This window comes from Cyprinus carpio, chromosome B16 (assembly GCF_018340385.1).
Source record: "Cyprinus carpio isolate SPL01 chromosome B16, ASM1834038v1, whole genome shotgun sequence".
NCBI classification, from domain to species: Eukaryota; Metazoa; Chordata; class Actinopteri; order Cypriniformes; family Cyprinidae; genus Cyprinus; species Cyprinus carpio.
Window position 1 is genome coordinate 7,499,955 of NC_056612.1, and position 20,924 is coordinate 7,520,878.

The 20,924-nt window shown below is 35.8% G+C and overlaps 1 protein-coding gene across 1 annotated transcript in view; it reads right to left on the reverse strand.

The window, feature by feature from the left end:
* The window catches only part of triob (trio Rho guanine nucleotide exchange factor b), a 132,389-nt gene that overhangs the window by 23,848 nt on the left and 87,617 nt on the right, over window positions 1-20,924 (reverse strand). The window contains 14 exon segments of the mRNA XM_042740505.1: window positions 7,553-7,796; window positions 11,242-11,341; window positions 11,507-11,646; window positions 12,533-12,634; window positions 12,766-12,956; window positions 13,073-13,184; window positions 15,028-15,120; window positions 15,748-15,837; window positions 17,727-17,796; window positions 17,892-18,001; window positions 18,861-18,927; window positions 19,193-19,308; window positions 19,459-19,653; window positions 20,516-20,638. Coding sequence (XP_042596439.1) covers window positions 7,553-7,796; window positions 11,242-11,341; window positions 11,507-11,646; window positions 12,533-12,634; window positions 12,766-12,956; window positions 13,073-13,184; window positions 15,028-15,120; window positions 15,748-15,837; window positions 17,727-17,796; window positions 17,892-18,001; window positions 18,861-18,927; window positions 19,193-19,308; window positions 19,459-19,653; window positions 20,516-20,638 — 1,753 coding nt within the window.

The following is a 20,924-nucleotide window of genomic DNA, read 5'->3' on the forward strand; positions in this document are numbered from 1 at the left end:
ATAGTATATAAATCTTTCTTATGTTGTATATATGAATTCTCAGCTGTCTTGCTCTCAGTAGTTTGTCCCCTCACTCTGGCCAGTATATTGAAGTAGCTGACCCTAGTGTGACCCATCTGTCATAGTCCACACTCTGTGTATTTGACAAAAATATACACACACACATAGCTACACCTCGTAAACAAACTCCACAAAGTAATGAACAAAGAGATGAACACATAAATTTTAGCGATGAAATAATATTACTATTGATGTCACTGTAAAATGATTATATTGATTCATTTGAACTGATTCACAAAGTAATTGAATAAACTCTTACTGTGGCTCAAGAACTACTGAATCAAGACTAACAAGGCAAGTGAACAATCATGGTTAGTTTTTGTTTTTTTATGCATCTTATGCATTTTTGGACAGGTTTATCTAAAACAAGCAATATCTGAGAAACAATAGTGTGTGTGTTTTTGTTACTGTCTTTTTTTACATCCTTCATAGCAGGACAGAAACTGTAAATTAGCCAGTTTGACACAGACATGTTAGTTTTTGCAATGTCCAGAACAGAATATTTCTGAAATTTCTCTGAACGGAAAAGTTTATGATAATTGATTTTGGGTGTTGTTACTAGATATATCAGTGATGAATGTGGTGTGTGTTTGCAGTTGTGTTACAAATGACTTCCTCCTGCACTGCCGTTAAATTCACACCTGAACAAACCGAGCCTTCCGCGCCACAGAAATGAGTTCTGTGTTGGACACTGTGTACAGTATTTGTCCGGCTATCCCCTGATATGAACCTTACAGTAATTTGTACATTACACCATATATAAATCATATATAAACAGATTTGAAATATTACAGAAAACATGAAGAACTATTAAAAAACACTTTCCGTTCCAACTGAGGTAACATTCATTAATTAGGAAGGGGTGTGATATCACAATCTCTCACTTCAAGGCTTCAAGGACTGAGGGGTAATATTTAGAAAGAGTTTCATTTGTTAGAACCTCTAATTTATGATGCTTTCGAATAAGCGTTTCACTGAGAGCCTCTTATGTCTGAATTAATAATGAACACATGCACAGGTTTTACAATGTTTTGCTGCATGTGCATAGCAACCTTTATTAGGGGTACAAAGACTTCCCAGACTGTATACAAGCACAGCCCTGGCCCAGAACACGTAATCACTAACATAGCATCTAAATCAATCAGTCTGTGAACAAAAGCAAAATATAAACACCATCATAAATTCCTATTCCAGTGCTATTTGGGTCAATGACAAAACAAACATGTTAACAATAAAAAAGGAAAAATGATTTAAAACATGTGCCAAGTTATATAAATGTACTTGCTGTATTCATTTTGATTTCATAAGGTAAAAAATAATATTTTCAAGCAAAGTTTACATTTTAAAAACATTATATGTGTTTTAATTAAGTTAAAGTAATAACCAATTTAAAACATCTGAGTATTGTACATTTTAACAATTACTTTCCAAAACATTTTTACATGTACATTTTTTAAGGAAAATATATATATATATATATATATATATTTCATTTATTTTATTAAATTTATGAACTATTCAGTCATATTCAGTCAGTTTTCAGAAAATGTCACAAATTTACAAACTTAACTAATTACAAACTTAACTAATTTTGCCTTGTCACAAAAAAGTCAAACAAATTTTAAGAAACTTGTCCTTGACACAAACTCCAGAGGATCTGTGGTATATTCATATATTTTATAAAATTTAATTTAATTTAATTTAATTTAATTTAATTTAATTTAATTTAATTTAATTTAATTTAATTTATGATTACCTAGGTAATAAAGTGTTCTTAAAAAATAATAACTGTTTTAATAAGAATTATTTTTTTATTCATTACTAAATCATAGCAGTTCTATCTCCCTGACATTTCTGACTTATGAGCATATAAAATATTAAAATTTATTTTAAATCAGAAGTAGATCATCATAAAGAACATAAAGAATTGGTCGCCTCAAAAATTATGCCTGTAGAAATTTTTCACTAAAGTGAAAGTGTAGTAACTAAATTAATATGAATAGCATTCTATAGACACCTGAACATCTATAAAATGTCTATTAATACCAAATAGACATAGGAACAAAAGAAAAATTCAGCTCATTCTTAGATGCCATGAGTAATAAAAATAGCTGATCAATAAATATAATAAAATATAAAAATATTTAAAAAAAAATCACATTTGAATAATAATAATAATAATAAAAAAAATACTTCTCCATGTAATCTCTGTAGTTGTGCATTAAAAGCACCTCTTGTGAATCTTAATATAAACCCTGAATATGATTTATACATCTGCATATCAACATACCCTATGCTTCATTTCCTAAAAACACTGAATCCTCTTAAATAAACATAAACCACACTATATTAAGCTGAGTTACGACTACTGTATTCAGTCCTGACAGTGTTGTTGTCCTGTGAGGCACGTACCCAAATCCAGCAGCCAATACTTGCAGTTCTCTGAGCGTCCTGAAGCTGAACCCATGTGACAAAGTGGCCTGACTGATAAAAATGAGTGTATTCCATGTGCCATACCAAGAGGCAATCCGGACAGAGGAGGCAAACTACAGCAACTCCTCTAAACTGAAAGGATTTTACCACATAATGCTGAGAGGAGAGTGATGGACTATGAAAGAAAGGGAGGGAGAGAGGAAGGGGGACGGAGAAAGAGGGAGGTTTGGTGTTTCATGCACAGCTGTGACTAAGTTATGCTCAGAATGAGAGAGAGGGAGGAAGGGAAAACCGGATGAGAAGACTCAAAGAGAGGAAAGAGGTGTAACCTACAATTCTTTAATATGAAAAATGGGATTCTGAAAGAGTCAGAGTTAAAGTCTTCTCAAAATTAGGCAGTCTCAGCGTTTCTAGCAGTTTTCTAAATGGTGGAAGCTCACAAAAAATATAAGCAGGTCATATTTTGTATATTATGCTTTTTTTTTTTTTTGCACTTCTGTATGTCATCTTGCCCCCAAATTTTAGTTGAGATTCTCATTACATTTGTTACCCTGGACCACAAAACCAGTCATAAGGGTAATTATTTTTATTTTTTTTTAATTGAGATTTATACATCATATGAAAGCTGAATAAATAAGCTTTCCATTGATGTATGGTTTGTTAAAATAGGACAATATTTGGCTGACATGGAATCTATTTGGAATCTGATGGTGCAAAAAAATCTAAATATTGAGAAAATCACCTTTAAAGTTGTCAAAAATGAAGTTCTTAGCAATGCATGTTACTAATCAAAAAATACGTTTTGATATATTTACGGTAGGAAATTCATGGAACATTACTTAATATCCTCATGATTTTTGCCATAAAAGAAAAATCAATATTTTTGACCCATACATTGTATTGTTGGCTATTGCTACAAATATACCCTTGCTACTTATGACTGGATTTGTGGTCCAGGGTCACATTTACCTTTTACTGTATATCAATTTATCCACTTTTATTTTATAGGTTGCACTGTCACATTTGCAAGTTTACATATTTTTTTCTATTAATTTAAAAGACTTTTCCAGGAAATCGTTTTTTTTTTTTTTTTTTTTTTTTTTTACAGATTACAGTTTAACCTGATTTCAGGGAGAAATATGATATGTTTCTTGACAGGTTGGCTTTGTAAGATTCACGCAAATCTAAAAATCTAAATGTAAAATCAAAAAAAAAAAAAAATGGCATTACAGATATTTTATATATATATATATATATATATATATATATATATATATATATATTATATTTATTTTTTTTTTTTTTTGAAGATTTCTAAAAATGCAATGTGGATGATGGCATTCAACAAAACAACATCAGTCAAGCTTTGACCTGTTCAAACATTTTCAGCATTTTTCATTGGGAACACAGTAATAATACATCTCAGCTGTAAAAAACAGTTTTAAAGTGTACAGTACGACTGGTAGGCTTGGCCAATATCAGGTCACAGCATGAAAATCAAGTAAACTATACAAACAACTGCCTCTATATCACCTACACAAATGGCTGCCTCTCTTACAGGCTGCACCGGGGCGGATGGCTACAAAGATCTCCCTGTTTAAGCGTCTTTGGCTGCTTAACAGTAGCTGGTCTGTGGCCAGTCAAACTGCTTCCTTTGCTATACATACACACACACACACACACACACGCAGATCCGTAACTGCTTATGCCAGAACTAATCAACATTCTACTGAAGATTCTGCTCTGGTTTCATGGTATCCTAAAAGTTTGATTTCTTTCAGCCCCTCTGGACACGTTGCAACACACCAGCTGCCTTAAATATACCTTGAACGTTTCAGCGAACAAAATAGTCTGGGCAGCAATTTGAAGAGGTTGAATACACTGGCCATCGTGAGTTATGACGGTTCCTATTTCACATTCTATAAATACAGATTGTCCTTGCTGTAAGAGAACCGGCTGTTTGACATTTCCCATGACCTCCGCCAAAGGAAAGGTGCTTGTCTACTTGTAATGATGTCATAAAATGGACATTAATGACAGGTATGTGTCCTTTTAACTTAGTAGTTGCAAAAAATATCAACATCATTAGTTTCAATATGACTTTTACGTAACTTTACAGCTTTTCATTGATCATGTCTTTAATAGACAGTCAGACAGACAGACGGACGGATGGACAGACAGACAGACAGACAGAGAGATAGATAAATAGATAGATAGATAGATAGATAGATAGATGATAGATAGATAGATAGATAGATAGATAGATAGATAGATAGATAGATAGATAGATAGATAGATAGATAGATAGATTGGGAAACATTTGTGCAGCATTTTCTTACTACCTCATGAGGTCAAAATAAGTATTTCAGTAACTTCCCAGAACTCCCCAAACTGAACACCACACCCTGCACACACTAATGATCTTCTCTCGGATGCTGCCCAGTCATCCTTGTGTGGGTGACCTCAAAAATCTTTGCCTGGTGACCTTCTCAGTTTTACCACATGCTCTTCCTTTGTGATCAAGTCTTTGTCACAAATCATGGTCCATTCAGTTTTCAAAAACAGTGACTAACCACCATGAATTCCATGTTACACATCTTTGATCACGAGGAATTGACGAACAAATGTAGTTCTAGATCTGGGGTCGGCAATCCGCGGCTCTAGAGCCGCATGTGGCTCTTTCAACCCTTTGCAGTGGCTCCCTGCAGCGTGGTCGTAGAAAACGCAGAGGACGTGTCCTCTTAACATCTTAACATTTAATAAAACCTTAACTCTTCCCGTACACTTTTTTTCGGCCAAGTATGTTCACATAGAGGTTTTTTAAGGGCCAGTGTGAATAAATCTAGATTTAAATTAAAAGAGACAAGATAGTCAACATCTTTTTGGATACGTTTTATTCATATCCAAATGATGTGAACATCACAGATCTCTGAACACTCTCATGCGGTGTATGTTTCATTCATACTCGAAACCGGAGAGCGCTTTCGTGCAGAAAGTCCAAAATGGACTCATAAGAGAAGTAATAATAACTTTAGACATGCCAGGAAATCCCTAATATTGTCAAAGGCATCCCACTATCTCTGTAGCTAAGCTGAATAACAAGCATAAACCTGAAACGTGAAGACAATAAACGACTGCAACAATATATGCTTTGTTTTTCAAGTCTTCTCCATATAATAAATAAAGTATATGAATAATACAGTGCTAACTGACATAGCATGTATTACAGTACAGAAGCTATAAAATATATTTTCCATCTTATTCTGTGATACAAACAGAAATGGTGTTTTTAGTATTATAAACCATCATAATCATAAAATCGTCATTAGGAAAATATATTGGTTATTGTCCAGCAGTGCATTTTATTTCTTAGCCAATTAAATAAGAGATAAGACCCCCCATTTTTTACATAAATAAATATTATTATTATTACATTTGACATTTCTGTCCCCCTTCTGAAATGATTGTCCCTGCCCTGTAATATAACTGAATATAAAACTTTAGCTATATGCAGTGTTATTAGGACTGCACAATTAATCGAATTTCTAATCGCGATTACAATTATGGATGCCACAATTACGTAATCGGTCAATGCGGCAATTAATCATTCAAAGTCCACTTATGTTATTCTGCACGCTTAAGATATGTTTTTTTTTCCTTTCTGCATGTTATCTTAAGTGTTTTTCCATTTTTTTAGTTTTAGTATAACATTATAATACCATTCACATTTTTACTTTTTTTTTTATAATTTAAAGAAGAAACCAATCCGATGTATATTTGACATTTGAGGCCTGATACTATAGAAAAGCACTAAAAGTTTTTCAGTTGGAGTGTTTTCAGCTTGTTTGTTTTCATATAAAAATACGGCATGCAGCTGCATCAAACAATGGTATAAACATTCAATGTAAATTGTGATAATCGTAATTAATAATCGCAATTACAATTTCAAGGGAATAATCGACAATATGATTTTTGTCATAATCGTGCAGCCCTAAGTGTTATCATCCTTTTAGGGATCAAATAGGTTTTGTGGCTCCACGTGAATTTATTCGGCCAAAATGGCTCTTTAGATGTCGAAGGTTGCAGACCACCCTGTTCTAGATGTACAGTACTTACTACAGCCGAATTAAATACAAATTTAAATGCCTTTACTGTCACTTTTGACCACATGTTGCTGAATAAAAGTACTAATTTCTTTGAAAAATAAATACTGACCCCAAACTTATGTATTATCGTTTACAAACCGGCTGGTTTTAATTGCATGACCAAAATCACAAGATCACATTAACTGTCCTGTGTACATGGATATGATCCTAGCAGGGAAATCCCCAACAGCCTGGCAACCCTGTTCATCACCTGACACAGCCCATCACCATGGTTACTGCATGCTCAACACACTTCAACCCTAACAAGAAAGAGCAAAGCTGGACTGCAATTAAAATTTTATATGGGTTCAGGGTGAGTCAAGAACAGACACACACCTGTTCACAGCTTTGATCCATTCCTCCTGAGAGAAAACACACAATATCTGGCACCCATATTAGGATAATCCGATTTAATTTTGGTTTATATATTTCATGCTTAAGCTTGCACACAGCTAGAAATCTGTATCCGTAATTACTGTAATCAAACATCAATCCTCGAAGTATTCAATAAAAATCAAATGATTTTTAAAATGCTACCAAAACAGATTAAAAAGCTGAGATTCCTATCGAGTCAAAGGTGGTTACTTAACAACTCTTATACAAAGAACCAGCTGGAAACCCCAGACGCGTGTGTTGACGTGTCTTTGAGTAATCCCTCAAGCATTTACACAGAAGCTCTTCCCATGACTGGAAAGGAACATCAAACACTATTCCAGATTCTCAGGACCTCACAAACTCAAAACACTGACAAATACAAGTAGTGCAGCCTCTGTGAAGTGTAAACCTAAATCCTGAAGCCATCTTGATCTAACCCCATAACAAGGAAGGACCAGCATGAACATCCCAAAAAAATCCAAAACTTTTAAGTAAATTTAGTCCAATGGAATCTAACCCAGGAAAGCTGTCCATCTTACCTTTATGGTTGTAAATGCCCTCCATCTCCATGCTACTTCGGGAATGGGCGATGCAAAGCATAGAGCTGGGAACCAGGCCCTCCTGGGCAGGTGAACGGTCAGTGGTGCGAACCAGACACCAGTCGGGCTTGTCTTGGGGCCTTTCTACAAGGTCCACCGTCTGACCTCTGCGTACAGTCAACTCCGATCCATTACTGGCCATGAAGTCGTGGATGACCACCGTCAACTCTGAACCACCGGACAACTGTGGAGGAAGGCATAGAGTCACAATATAAATTCAAATATATGTGATCAAGACAACAAACATGACAAAAAAGAGGCATAACGAACGTACCCACTGGTAATGTGGCGTCGCCAATGAGCTCAAAAGGTGACCAACTGACCCCGAACCTTTACATGCCATGTTTCTACCAAAACAACACCCCCTAGTACATCCTTAAGCAGGAAACATCACACAGAAGAATGGTCTGGCTCAAAAAAAAAAAAAAAAAACATTTCCGACAATGCCATATCCTTCAATCTGGAAGAGCACTGAATAACTGTGTCTTATCAAAACGAATCTCATCTACGCTTTACGCTCAAGCACTCAGGCTGCTGACACATCCTCGCATTGCTACGGAGATGGAATCAGTCTGAAGGAGTGACGCCTGGCAGGAGGAAGGGAGAAGAGGCAGAGACGGACACAATGTGCCAAGATTTAAAGGAGCAGGAGGCAAATTAATGCTCATTAGAAGTGACGTGCAACAACTCGTCCGCTTCTGAGAGCTTCACCTTTTCACCTCACCGTGAACTGAGAGGGCTCTGTGTGTGTTAAGATGTCTAAAACAGTGAGCTTTTGTGCGGGGTCGTGAGGGTACATGAGTGGATGTAGTGACTCTTGACGTGTTTGTGTATGTCATAAAGAGACGGGGAATGGACTGACATGGAAGAGAAGACGGAGAAGGATTAAGATGTCCAAGTGTGTTTAGATCGGACGGTATCAGCAAGTAATGTGTGTTGCTGTAGGAGGCTTGCAATACATATCGGTGACAAAAACACACATGTGTGAAGGCGTGTGAGAGGAGAACACTGACTGTGAGTGGGAAGACAAGCGTCTGTGCTGCTAAATCCAAAGCAACCGAAGCAACAAACGTTCCCAAATGAGGACCCTCATTACGTCTGTTGGTAATCAGGTTAATTGAATACTGGAACTACTGGACGCCACTGTGTCCAAACTTCTTGTATGGCTGATTTCATATTCAATTAGGAGAAATTTTCTGTTCCCTGAAATGTTTGTATATATAAAAACTTCTCATTAAAATCCTAAAATATTCTAAATGAGAGACTATAAAGAATTGTACCAATTTATTTACTAATTTTTAACATTCATCCAATGTGACCCTGGACCACAAAACCAGTCATGAGGGTATTTTTTTTTTAAATAAAGTTTATACATCATCTGAATAAATAAGCTTTCCATTGATGTATGGTTTGTTAGGATAGGACAAAAAAAAATCTAAATACAAATAAAATAAAATCTGGGATATGAAGGTGCAAAAAAGTTATTAGCAATGCATATTACTAATCCAAAATTAAGTTTTGATATATTTACGGTAGGAAATACACAAAATATCTTCATGAAAAATGATCTTTACTTAATATTCGAATGACTTTTAGCATAAAAGAAAACGCCATAATTTTGACCCATACAATGTTTTGGCTATTGTGCTACTTATGACTGGTTTTGTGGTCCATGGTCATATATAATAATTTCATAAAAATGCCTGCTTTGCACTTAAGAAACTATTTTTTAAATGTTTTAAATTAACTGAGTATTTATGTGACACAAAATGCCTTGCTCCTTATAGCTGAACTTAATAATTGATGAACAACATTGACACTATTGAACTAAATAACACTGAACTAAATTGAGCTGAATATTGTCAATTTGAAAATTGTCAGGCACTATCTTCTGTAGAGCTGCTTTACAGCTCTTGATGTTTCATCATTTATTATTACAACTGATACCACTGTCTGTCTCGTATTAAGTGCTATATTAATAAATATCAGTTGACAATAATGCTGTGATTACCACTTGCCACAATTGCATAGTGACAGAAATGCAACTGATTTTAAGCTAATGATAATGAGTAGCTTTATTACTGTTAAAGTGTTATGGCACAGGTTCTATATTTTGTATTTTTTATTTAGAAACAATCTAGCATTTATTTATTCATTCATTAAATTAAAAATCCCCACCATCAAACATTATACAAAAATCAGTTGTCAAGAAGTAGTGAAAGTGGCCCTATTTGGAGATTCACCTATATTTTCTCTAAAAACTAATGCCTGGAATCAACTGTTCTTTAAGATTTGATTCATAATTAAAATCATTTTTTTTTGTAGATGTAGGCTGTTTCTTGGACACAAGCCAGTGTGGTGCAGCCTTTTGTACATTTCACTGATTTTCCAGCAGCTCAGTATCATCTCTAAAGAAGAGTGTAAATTTAGGGGCGGGGACAAGATTCTGTTCTTTAAATCTTTGGATTAGAACAAGATGTAACCATGAAGTACTTCATATGAATGCTCATCCATCTGATATGAAATGCCTATTATGAAATATAGCTTCAAGCAGCAATAATGGGTCCAACCACACAGATGGCACAAACATGGCATGTAAAGTTGTTTAGTCATAGAATCCTCACCAGTGATTGTAGGATGTGCAGTTTGAAGATTATAAGTATTTCAAGAAGTACTTGTAACTTTTCACCACAAGGTGACACAGTCATAAAATTGGTAAGGTTTTGTCAGGATATTGTGGTAAATATAACTGCAAACTTTTGTGCCAGTATGAAAAAAGGTGGCAGATATGTAGTGCTTCTAGTTAGTCACTGGCACTATCATAGTTTTGAACGTCAGAAATCCATTTACTGAATTGAAAATGATCAGAACCAGTTTTGGTAAAGATTAAATAAACTTTATAGGCATTGCAAATGTCCACAATGTTTCATGAGCACTAAATAAAAGAATAATAAAAGAGATAGTTCACCCCCCAAAATGAATGGAAATTCTGTCATTTACTTATCCTGATCCTTATCATGATCACTTCTAATGTAAATGAACACAGCTTTTAATATTCACTTATAATTTTTGTCCATACATTGAAAGTGCACACAAACAAAATGTTAATGCTTCAAAAGACACTGTAAAAGTAATCCATGTGACTCGAGCAGTTTAAACCAAGTCTTCCTTGCACATACATAGAGCTCATTAAATATGGTAAACACAGATATTATTTGACGTGAGAAGGGATGGACAAAAGTGATGAAAAATATTAAAAATATCTTCATTTGTGTTACAATAATGAATGGGAAGTCGTATGGGTTTAGAATGACATTATGGCAGAATTTTCATTTTTGGGTGAACTATCCCTTTACGAACTTGATTTCAGTATTTCAGGTTTCATTACAGTGGTCTTTGAATGTAATGGCACAAAGGTTTTTTAACCACAACAGCGTATTAAATCTTTGTTATTAAAAATAATTAAATTATTGCTTTTAGCGTGAGGCTAAAACATTCAGTACAGACATGAAACAATTTTCCTTGTTCTTACAATGCTGCAGATTTAAACATGTCACCAAAACACCAGAACTGAACACCAGGTGTAGCATGGCACGTTTAGACTAAGGTAGACAGATTTTCCCACTCACCTTGTCGCTATCCAGTGTGTTCTGGGAGGTGCGGGAAGCGAGGGAGATGGTGTCTGGCTGACTGCTTGCATCACCCTGACTGTCTAAGTCCTCTCCATCCCTGTTATTCAACATAATATATATCATTCAAAAGTGCAAACTGACCAAGGAAAAGCCACCCTGGTTAGACAGTCATAAAACCATTTTTTTTCTGTGTTAACATATTCTGAGATCCAGAGATTAATACTTGCTTATCGATTTGGACCGATGTGAGGTGTTAACATACCGTTTGCCCTTGTGTTTGGTTGCAGTGGCTTTGGGAATGGGGATTGGCTCTTTGAGTGCCCCCCGTAAATGGATGGTACGCTCCTGGATAACTTCACGAACATGTTTAATCCAATCTTGTTTGTTTTCAATGCATGAAGCCTGGGGATGCATTGAAGACAACAAAACATTAATGAACCTCAATTTACACAACAGACATAAATATCAATTGGACTTGTCAGAGTTCAAATGAAGTCAAAAACTGTTTACCTACTTAATGTGTTCCTGCTCTTATTATGCACATAAAAAAGCTTTTCTAATCTTTTATCAAAATATAATTGCTCTGCTTCTTAATGTACTTTCTTTAAGGTCCCAGCCTCCAACCAAATGTCAATGAAACTCTATCAATGATTCGATCAATTCTCAAAGGATGAAATCAATTCCCATCCTAGTTTTTCACTTCTTCAGATTACAGAAATTAAATAGGTGGAAACGATGTTTAATAACTGTAAGCAGGCTAAAATTGTGAACATGGGTGTATCCATTTTGCATCCATGTGTCTATTTACACGTGATAACATATAGAATGGCATATGAGTCATTACATGATTCAATTATGTCTTCAGAGATGAAGGGCAACAATTCAGAAACACAAGTTACATAAGTGTTTTTTTTTCTTTCTTTTTTTTTTTTTTTAATGCTTACAAGTCTCACAAAATGATTTTATACAATGGAATGACTCAAGCCAGAGCTACAGCACTTGAAAATTCAAAACCTGAAAACATATCCACTCATGTGATCTATTTCAAAGATCCTCGGATAACAAAGTCTAATGGAAAAATCCATTTAATTTGAGATCAGAGGCAACTTTTCAGTAATGAAACATGCTTGTGTGCTGTGCCAGTTAGCAATGTTTGTGTAAAAATAAACTTGAAAGCAACGAAAACATTTATTAGAAGCCAAAATTACAGTAAGTGACAGCAGTACTGAGAAAAAAAAAAAAAAAAAAAAACCTTGGATGAAGTATCAATTTGGAACGTGAATCATACCTTTAGCACTATTTTGTTGTCTGAGGTAGGTGTCCGTCCAACCCAGAGTGCAAATTTACATGGATCTCCTTCCACATGTTCAGTAACTCCTAGTCCTGAGGTCTAGGCAGAGTAAAAAAGCATAGATCAAACATGAAATAATTCAGTCTATTATAAAGTACTGCCATCCATAACCTGATAAGCAAGCATTTCTTTATTTAAACAACTAAACAAATTTAAAGTAAAACCCGTACCATGAGCTTGCTCTTGTAGAGGTACTTGCTCCTTCCGTTGGAGTCTTTGACATCCTTGCTGAAGATGAGAGACATCTCAAAAAGGAAAAGGTGCCGCTCTCTGCCCTTACGAATCAGAGTCTTTGGATCCCAAACCTGGAATGACTCCTGCAGAATCAACTCACCCTGAGTCTCAATGTTCTCATCAAAACCTGAGAGTGAGAGAGAGCAAAAAGGAAGAAGAGGTTGAACAATGATAAAAGATTAAAGAAGAAGGACTGGATTTAGTTTAGGAAGCTGTGTCTGTGTGTGTATGTTTGTTACTCACCCTCCAGCATGCTGAGGTGCATAGCATCATTAGCTTTTTTAGGCACACTAAGCATAACCTCCAGGCCATCTTTAATTTCTCCTTTACCCTCCTCACAACACGTCAATAGTTCCTATGAACAAACATAGCAATTGCACTTTTACATTTGAAGATATACATAGAAGATGTGCTTTAATTTGGATTTTGTAATATCATATTAAACCTTAATTATCTTTTGGACCCACATTTTGGTTTGGGTAGGGTGTGTTTAGTCCACTTTGGATTTTTGGGGGGTTTGTGGTAAATTTGTGTCTGACCATTGTAGTTCTGTACTTGGTTAATGTTGGGTCTTTGCTGGGTCTGTGATGGTTCTTTGTTTAGTCTGTGTCAAATTTGTGACAGTTCAGTGTTTGGTCTGTTCTGGGTTTGTGTTGTTTTTATGTTAGCCTGGTTTGTTATGGTTCAATGATTAGTCTGTGCTGGGTCTGTGTTAGCTTATGCTGTGTTAGGTTTTTGCTGGGTTTGTGATAGCTCTAGGTTTAGTCTGTGCTGGGTCTGTGTTTAGTCTGTGTTGGGTTTGTGATAGCTCTAGGTTTAGTCTGTGTGGGGTCTGTGTTTAATCTGTGTTGCGTTTGTGATAGTTTTAGGTTTAGTCTGTGCTGAATCTGTGTGTTTAGTCTGTGTTGGGTTTGTGATAGTTTTGAGTTTAGTCTGTGCGGGGTCTGTGTTTAATCTGTGTTGGGTTTGTGCTAGTTCTTGGTTTAGTCTGTGCTGGGTCTGTGTTTAATCTGTGTTGGGTTTGTGCTAGTTCTTGGTTTAGTCTGTGCTGGGTCTGTGTTTAATCTGTGTTGGGTTTGTGCTAGTTCTAGGTTTAGTCTGTGCTGGGTTTGTGTTTAATCTGTGTTGGGTTTGTAATAGTTCTAGGTTTAGTCTGTGGTGGTTTTATGTTTAGTCTGTGCTAGGTTTTTGTTTCATCTGTGCTAGGTTTGTGGTGGATCTGTTTTCCCTGTTGAATAAACCGGGATATGCTGGTTAGGTATGTTTTGAAGTATGACAGCTGGTCTGAACTGATGGTGCTTAGCTGGTCATGAGCTGGTTTATTTGCGCTTTTCCAGTGTATGGTACAGCATGGTACGGCTCGGTATGGTTCACTTTTGGGGGGTTTTCCACTGGGTTCAGTACCTGGTACCTGGTACTTTTTTTAGTACCACCTCGGTTGAGGTTCCAAGTGAACTGTATTATTACCAAAACATGACGTGTAAACTCTGCTGATCATGGATTGGCCTGAGAGAATCGCCACTACCTGCATCACTGAACTTGCGACACAAACTCAAAAGAACCGCTAGATTTAAATCAGCACAGCCAGCGTAGGATCGAACACAACTGTTTTGAATGAGCGCAAAAAGTTGTCGTTGTCTGTTGCAGAAGTACAGATGTTCCTCTCATTGATAGCAGAGGAGCGTAAACTTGATGGGGCGACGCGGAATGAAAACTTATTTTTTTTTTGAGTCGCGGCAGTAGAGGCAGTGCGACTACAACGACGTCTAAATAAACCCCCAACTATAAAGCGATACTAAACTGCAGTGGAAATGCAAACTGTGCCTAGCTGAGCCGTGCCTTGCCAAGCCGAGTCGTACCACGCAGTGGAAAAGTGTCATAAGTTGGTCCTGGGCTGGGTATAAGCTGGTTCTGAGCCGGTCCTGAGCAGGAGCTAGTTCACATTGATTTTTTTTTTTTTTTTTTTTTGCAGGTTTTGTATTGTAAAGGATCCATATTTAGTCTGTGCTGGCTTTGGGTAAGATCTGTACTGTAGTTACTGTGCTGAGTTTGTGTTGGCTCAGTGCTAGGTTTGTGTTGTGTATGTTTAGTTTGTATCTCTTTTTAAGTCTGTGCTAAAATCTGATTATTGCATGGTTGTTGTATAATGAAGAATCTGAACTTCGCTGTGATTATTTAATGCATTGTAGTACACATACCTTCAGCAGAAGCTGATACTTGGTGATCCTCTGAACTGGTTTAATAAGGTACGATGAAATGGAATTAGCCAGCCTGTGTCTCTGTTGGATTTCCTGTACACATACAGTACAGCACACTTAAGTCTTTTACTCTAAACAAAAAATATTTTTCACACAAACACCTTAAACACGTGCTGTAAAAAAACAGTAACCATTTATCTTTAGCTTTTTAATTCTTAATAGCTTCTTGATAGCAATTTTGCAAAAGTGGATCTCGAGGCTACAGTCATTCATCAGTGCTCAGCCCTGAAAGAAGAGTCGGTCTGTTCTGATCGCCTGGCAACAGTTTAATAGTGAGGCATCACTGGTCCCCCACCCATCCCCAGACACACAGGAAGTGCTCTCTCTCTAAGACCTCCACCTACCAGCTCAAGAACAGAACTGATTAACAGACCACAGGAGCCATTCACACACTCACTCACACACATACACACATGCATTCCAATACATAAACACATTAATACATACAGACACATCAATACTACAACAAATACACACTTCACATAAATATTCAGATAAACACCCACATTCTCTGTCAAATACACACAAAAAGTGTTACATAATCTGAATAAATAAATGGAACTTCCTTTTAGTTAAACTGTGTAAATGGAATACTTTCGCAGAATTGTATGTCTGTACACAAAATCAAATAAATTTATAATTAATTTACTTAATACTCACATCAAAATAGGTCCCTGCATGTTCCAGAATCAGCTGAGTGGAGTCAGGCTTGTTCTTACAGTAATTCACATACATCCGAAACTTATCCGCCTAAAAATAAAGCACACATACAAAACAAATAAAACATTTTAAACATTTTGAACATGAAGATGCTCTGTTTTCAACTCTAATAACTGGTGTCTCTTTTAGAAGGAGAAGCTGTTATCAGAAAGTATGAAATAAATACTGATTTAAGAGATAATTCAGAAATAGTGCAATATAGCTGTAATTGTTTTAAATATAAGCTCAATCACGGCTTTCTATTAACAGGAATCTTTTTTGATCAAAAACAGAGTAAAAACATTAACATTGTGAAATATTATAATTAAAACAACAATAAATAATTTGATTTTATTATTTAATATAAAATGTGTTTCATTCATCTGATGGCAAAGCTGAATTTTCAGCCTTCAGTGTCACACACAGACTGTATAAAAACATGTATGTAGTGTCCGTGACAGCACCCGTAGTTTTCTGAAGAGTGTTTTTGAATCTCAAAGTGGGTGAAGCGTGCCGTCGCTATCTTGGCAGCGTGTCACCGCGTGTCACTCACGGATAATCAAAAATGGGCAAAAAGGCGGGAGCTGGTTGCTGAAGCCACACCCACCTAACACGACGCCAGTGTCAGCAGTGGCAATCCACCTATCACTCAAGTCCTTAATTATGCAGAACTTTAAGGCTTAATATAATTTAAACGGATGAGTTATAAAAAAATTCACTCCCCTCACAGTTGTCATGAAGGGCAAAATTTGCTATATAGACCAAAATAATTTTTTGAACCAGGCTGTAAACATGTTTTTTTTTTCTGCTGTAAAGTTTTAACATGGCTTTTGCAGCCAGCCTCTAGCGGCCGGTTGACGAATTACAGTTTAAGTCACTTCCGCATTGGCTTCACGAGAGTGAGCCAGAGGTTTCCGTTTGGTTTCACATGATGCTTAAAAAAAAAGAAAAATCATTCAAATATGCTGATTTGTTGCTCAAGTAATATTTAGTTTTATCATCACGGTTGAAAAAAAGATTGTGCTACTTAATATTTTTTGGGGGAAACTTTTTTTAGGGTTCTTTGATGAATAGAAAGTACAAAGAACTTCCCAAACGTCTGACTATAATAACAATAATTAATACTACAATAACAAGGTGCTAACCCTGAACCTAAAACTAAACCCATTTAAGGGCCCTATTTTAACGATCTAAGCGCATGGTCTAAAGCGCACGGTGCAGGTGCACTCAGGGTGTGTCCAGATCCACTTTGCTAGTTTAACGACGGGAAAATGGTCATCGCGCCCGTGGTCTTAACAGGTTGTCCCTATTCTCTTAATGAGTAATGGGTGTTTTTTTTGGCGTAACATGCAAAAAGCCAATCAGAGTCTCATCTCCCATCTGCTTTAAAAACCAGTTGCATTTGCGCCATGGTGGGTTTGCTATTTACATGGCGGAATGTAATTTTTCATTTGTAAAATGTTTGTGTGATGCTTCGCGTCCCTGTGTGTGTAATAAGCAAAGTGTACTCTTTAAATAATAAAGAAAAAATATTGCGCCAGACTTTAGCCCTGGTTTGAGTTGGTCTATGGCGCAGTCTATTTTCAGTTCCTCAAAATAGATATGCACCAACAATGTGCCCAAATGCATTTGCTATTTAAACAACAATAGCGCAGGATGTGAAAATGAGAACTGCGTCAGGCTGAAACTAGCAAAAAGTTTTTTGACACTTTCAGTGCATTGCACTGGGTGTATGATAGGGCCCTAAGTCTAAAATTTATATATTATTCCTTATATTACTTAATACTTTCATTGTATGTAAACTGTAAGTGCATGTACTGTCAAATACAGTGCAACCCAGATATGCGTTCTAATGATCTGATCTGATTTAATGTCAATATAATGTTACATGAGTCTGGTGCAGTTCTTGATAAGATTATCTCTTGCACACTGACACTCACCCATGTGACAAAACAGTGACCCACATCCTCTGGAAGCTGCTCATATTTTTCCAGTTCTTTAAGGAAAATACTGAGAAAAAGACAGAGAAGGGCACAGGGAAATGGTAAGTAAAGGAAGTTAGAAATACAGAATTATAAGAATAGCAGTTTATAAGGTTCATATACTTGTGATGGAACTCGTATAGGTCTTGCATGTTGCCGAAAATGATGTGCTCTTTATTGACAATCCCTGGGGGTATCTCCTCCACACCACTGGTCATCTCCCACAGATATGTCTGAAACACACACTAACACTTAGAATTTTTTCCAAAAATGTGATTACACTTTCAAAGACAAATTCTGTATTTCAGTGTTTAATTATTAGACTTTATCTATCTGGATGTGTTCAGATTGTGGATAGTTGGCTACTACATTTGTAACAAGTTTTTACAGTTTTAATTATATTTTCAACTTTCTATTTTTTTTTAAATGACTGTTTGACAAAGTCCTGTGGTATTAACCTGTATTAATCAGAATTTTGGGTTATAAACCATATTATCCTGAATATACACTGAAACAACATAACAAAAGTAATTCTGGGTGCTACTAAAGAACAAGCAGATCGAACTATTGATGACTATTGATTTATGTTACAAACCTTAATTGAAATAAACATAAATCAATATACAGATGGGTTAAAACACCCTTTGAGATGATGCTATTGTCCAGGATGTGAATGAAAATAAATGAGCTGATTAAATTACTGTGCAAAATTACAAAAATGCATCATAATAAATGAATCACAGACAGTTTTTTTTTTTCCAGAAGAGAATGAAAGAAAAAGAATGCATGTGTATTATTTTCGAAATATGATTACATGTGTATTCCAAAGTGCATGAATATTGCAATAGCTGTGAAGCACTTTTTTGGATTCAAAAATGGTGCATGTAAACATGGTCAGTGTTTTAATGACACTGAATCTTTTCATGAGATCAAACAGTAGCTATTCCTGGATGAACTGGATTGTTCTTAGGCTGTACTGCAGTGAATACATTTATAGCACAGGGCTTTTGTGATCTGTCCAAAGTGGATATTGGTGTACCACACCCTCTAAACGTTGGTCCGTATGGAGCAAACTGTGACAACAGCACTTACATCCATACACTCCCGCAGGTCTCTCACATATGCCTTCTCGGTCTGAATGAGCTCTGCCAATATAAACCTGAAAAGAGAGAGGTAACAGGCAATGCACCAGAGACCTATTGTCAACATTTGTTTGAAAGCACAATACCTCTGGAAGGGGTTTCATTCTAGTACAAAAACCTAAAAAATGAAACCATGTTTACTTTAGTATGCATATTTATGGGTGTTTCCTCAAAACACAAAGTAACTAAAGCTGGACTTTCTTCAGATGAAGTATTAACTCCGCCCTTTCAGCACTTCCTGCTGTTGGCTTGATATCATATAATCAGGTTTAAAAGACATACTCTTTTCTGCGGGCTGATTTGCGTTTCTCCTCATTGAGTTCATGATTGGCGTCTCTGAGCTTGATATCTGCACCAGGAGCACTGGCTGGAATGATGTCCAACTGGAGATCTTTACTCTGAAAGCCCAAAAGAAATGTTTCAATGGTCAGAAATCACCTTTCTTTCATACTTTTACATGGTTAACGACCCTTACAACACAAATACAGCTCATCCACACTCCAGCCATGCAGGCCACATCAACACACCCACTCTCCCAGCCCTCTCACCGCTTTGTTGGAGTCAGTGGACAGGCCGAGTGCTTTCTCCAGGCAGGAACGGTACTTGTCCATGCGGAGGGAAAAGTCACGGTAGCGTTTATCCACCGAGGCGACCCATTTCTGAATCTCGTTCGCATGGGCGTGGCCCTTCTCACAAAAACCATCAGCCAGCTGGATCAACAACTTTACCCGCTCTTTGGTTTGCTAGGGAGAAAGAGAGAGAGAGAGAGAGTGAGCTATAGAGAGAGCTACACTGATTCCACAGAGGCACAGATCAGAGTGTAAATACAATCTGAGAGGTGTATTGTGATTTGCTGGAAAGATGATAAACCTGCAACATGCTGACAATCACAGTCATAGAATAACTTTGGATGAACTAAGTTGTAAAATTAAAGGGACAGTTTGGCCAAAATGAAAATCAATAAACATTTTCCCACATTAATATATAATATAATATAATATAATATATATAATATAATATAATATAATATAATATAATATAATATAATATATATAATCTGAAAAAAAAAATATTTTTGGCCACAAAATATTATCATATTAAATTTTTTTTTGTATATGTTCTGTTTTTTATTTAAATTTTAGTTAAAGTTTTAGTAATGTTGCACATTTTTGTCATTTTTATTTCTCCAATATGTCTATGTAGTTTCTCTTATTATTATTTCAGTTACTTTATTAGTTATTTTAGTAAATAAAGTTAAACTTAATGAAAATAAGAAATATTGCCTCAGCAACTAGCGACAAAAAAAAGTTTTTTTAATTTAATTTTGTTATTTTAATTTAAAGTTAATTATATAAACAAATTTTATTTATTTGTTTATTCATTTATCTATTTTTACTTTTTTTATTGATTTAGCATATTACAACGTGTATGTAAAATCTGTTCACAAGACTCGGAATAAAGCTGGGTTTGAAACAAGGCGGAAGAGAGTAAATGGTGACAATAAATGGACAATACAATGTGTTCATATTGATGTACAAGCGTTCTGATTCAGTTTACAGGCATCTAGAAAATATGAAAGCAAAATGTTCCTATATTGAGACATACCTTAGCTGTAATCTGGAATTCCTCATGTTCTTTCAGCAGTTCCTGTGTGTGATGTATAGTGGAGCCTTTGGAGGTATGTGTGGATAGGTAAAACTCTCCTGTATCATGGATCCATTCCAAAGCCTGCAAAAAAAAGTTCAAATGACAAGTAATTCAAGATGGTTAGAGGATAAAACTTGAATATGTGCATGCTTTTTGTTGTTGTTTTTCTTATCTTATGAGGGCAAAGCTTTTAAAAAATGCCTCAAAAGAATAGCAGTAAAGGGACAAAACAACGTCTTCAAGGTTAGGTTTAGTTTATAGAAATTATAATTAGCTTTTATTAACAATAGATGTAAAAGGGAAATCCAGACAAGGATATATATAAAAAAGCCAATGTGTGGGAACGCATGTGTATATGTTATACTCT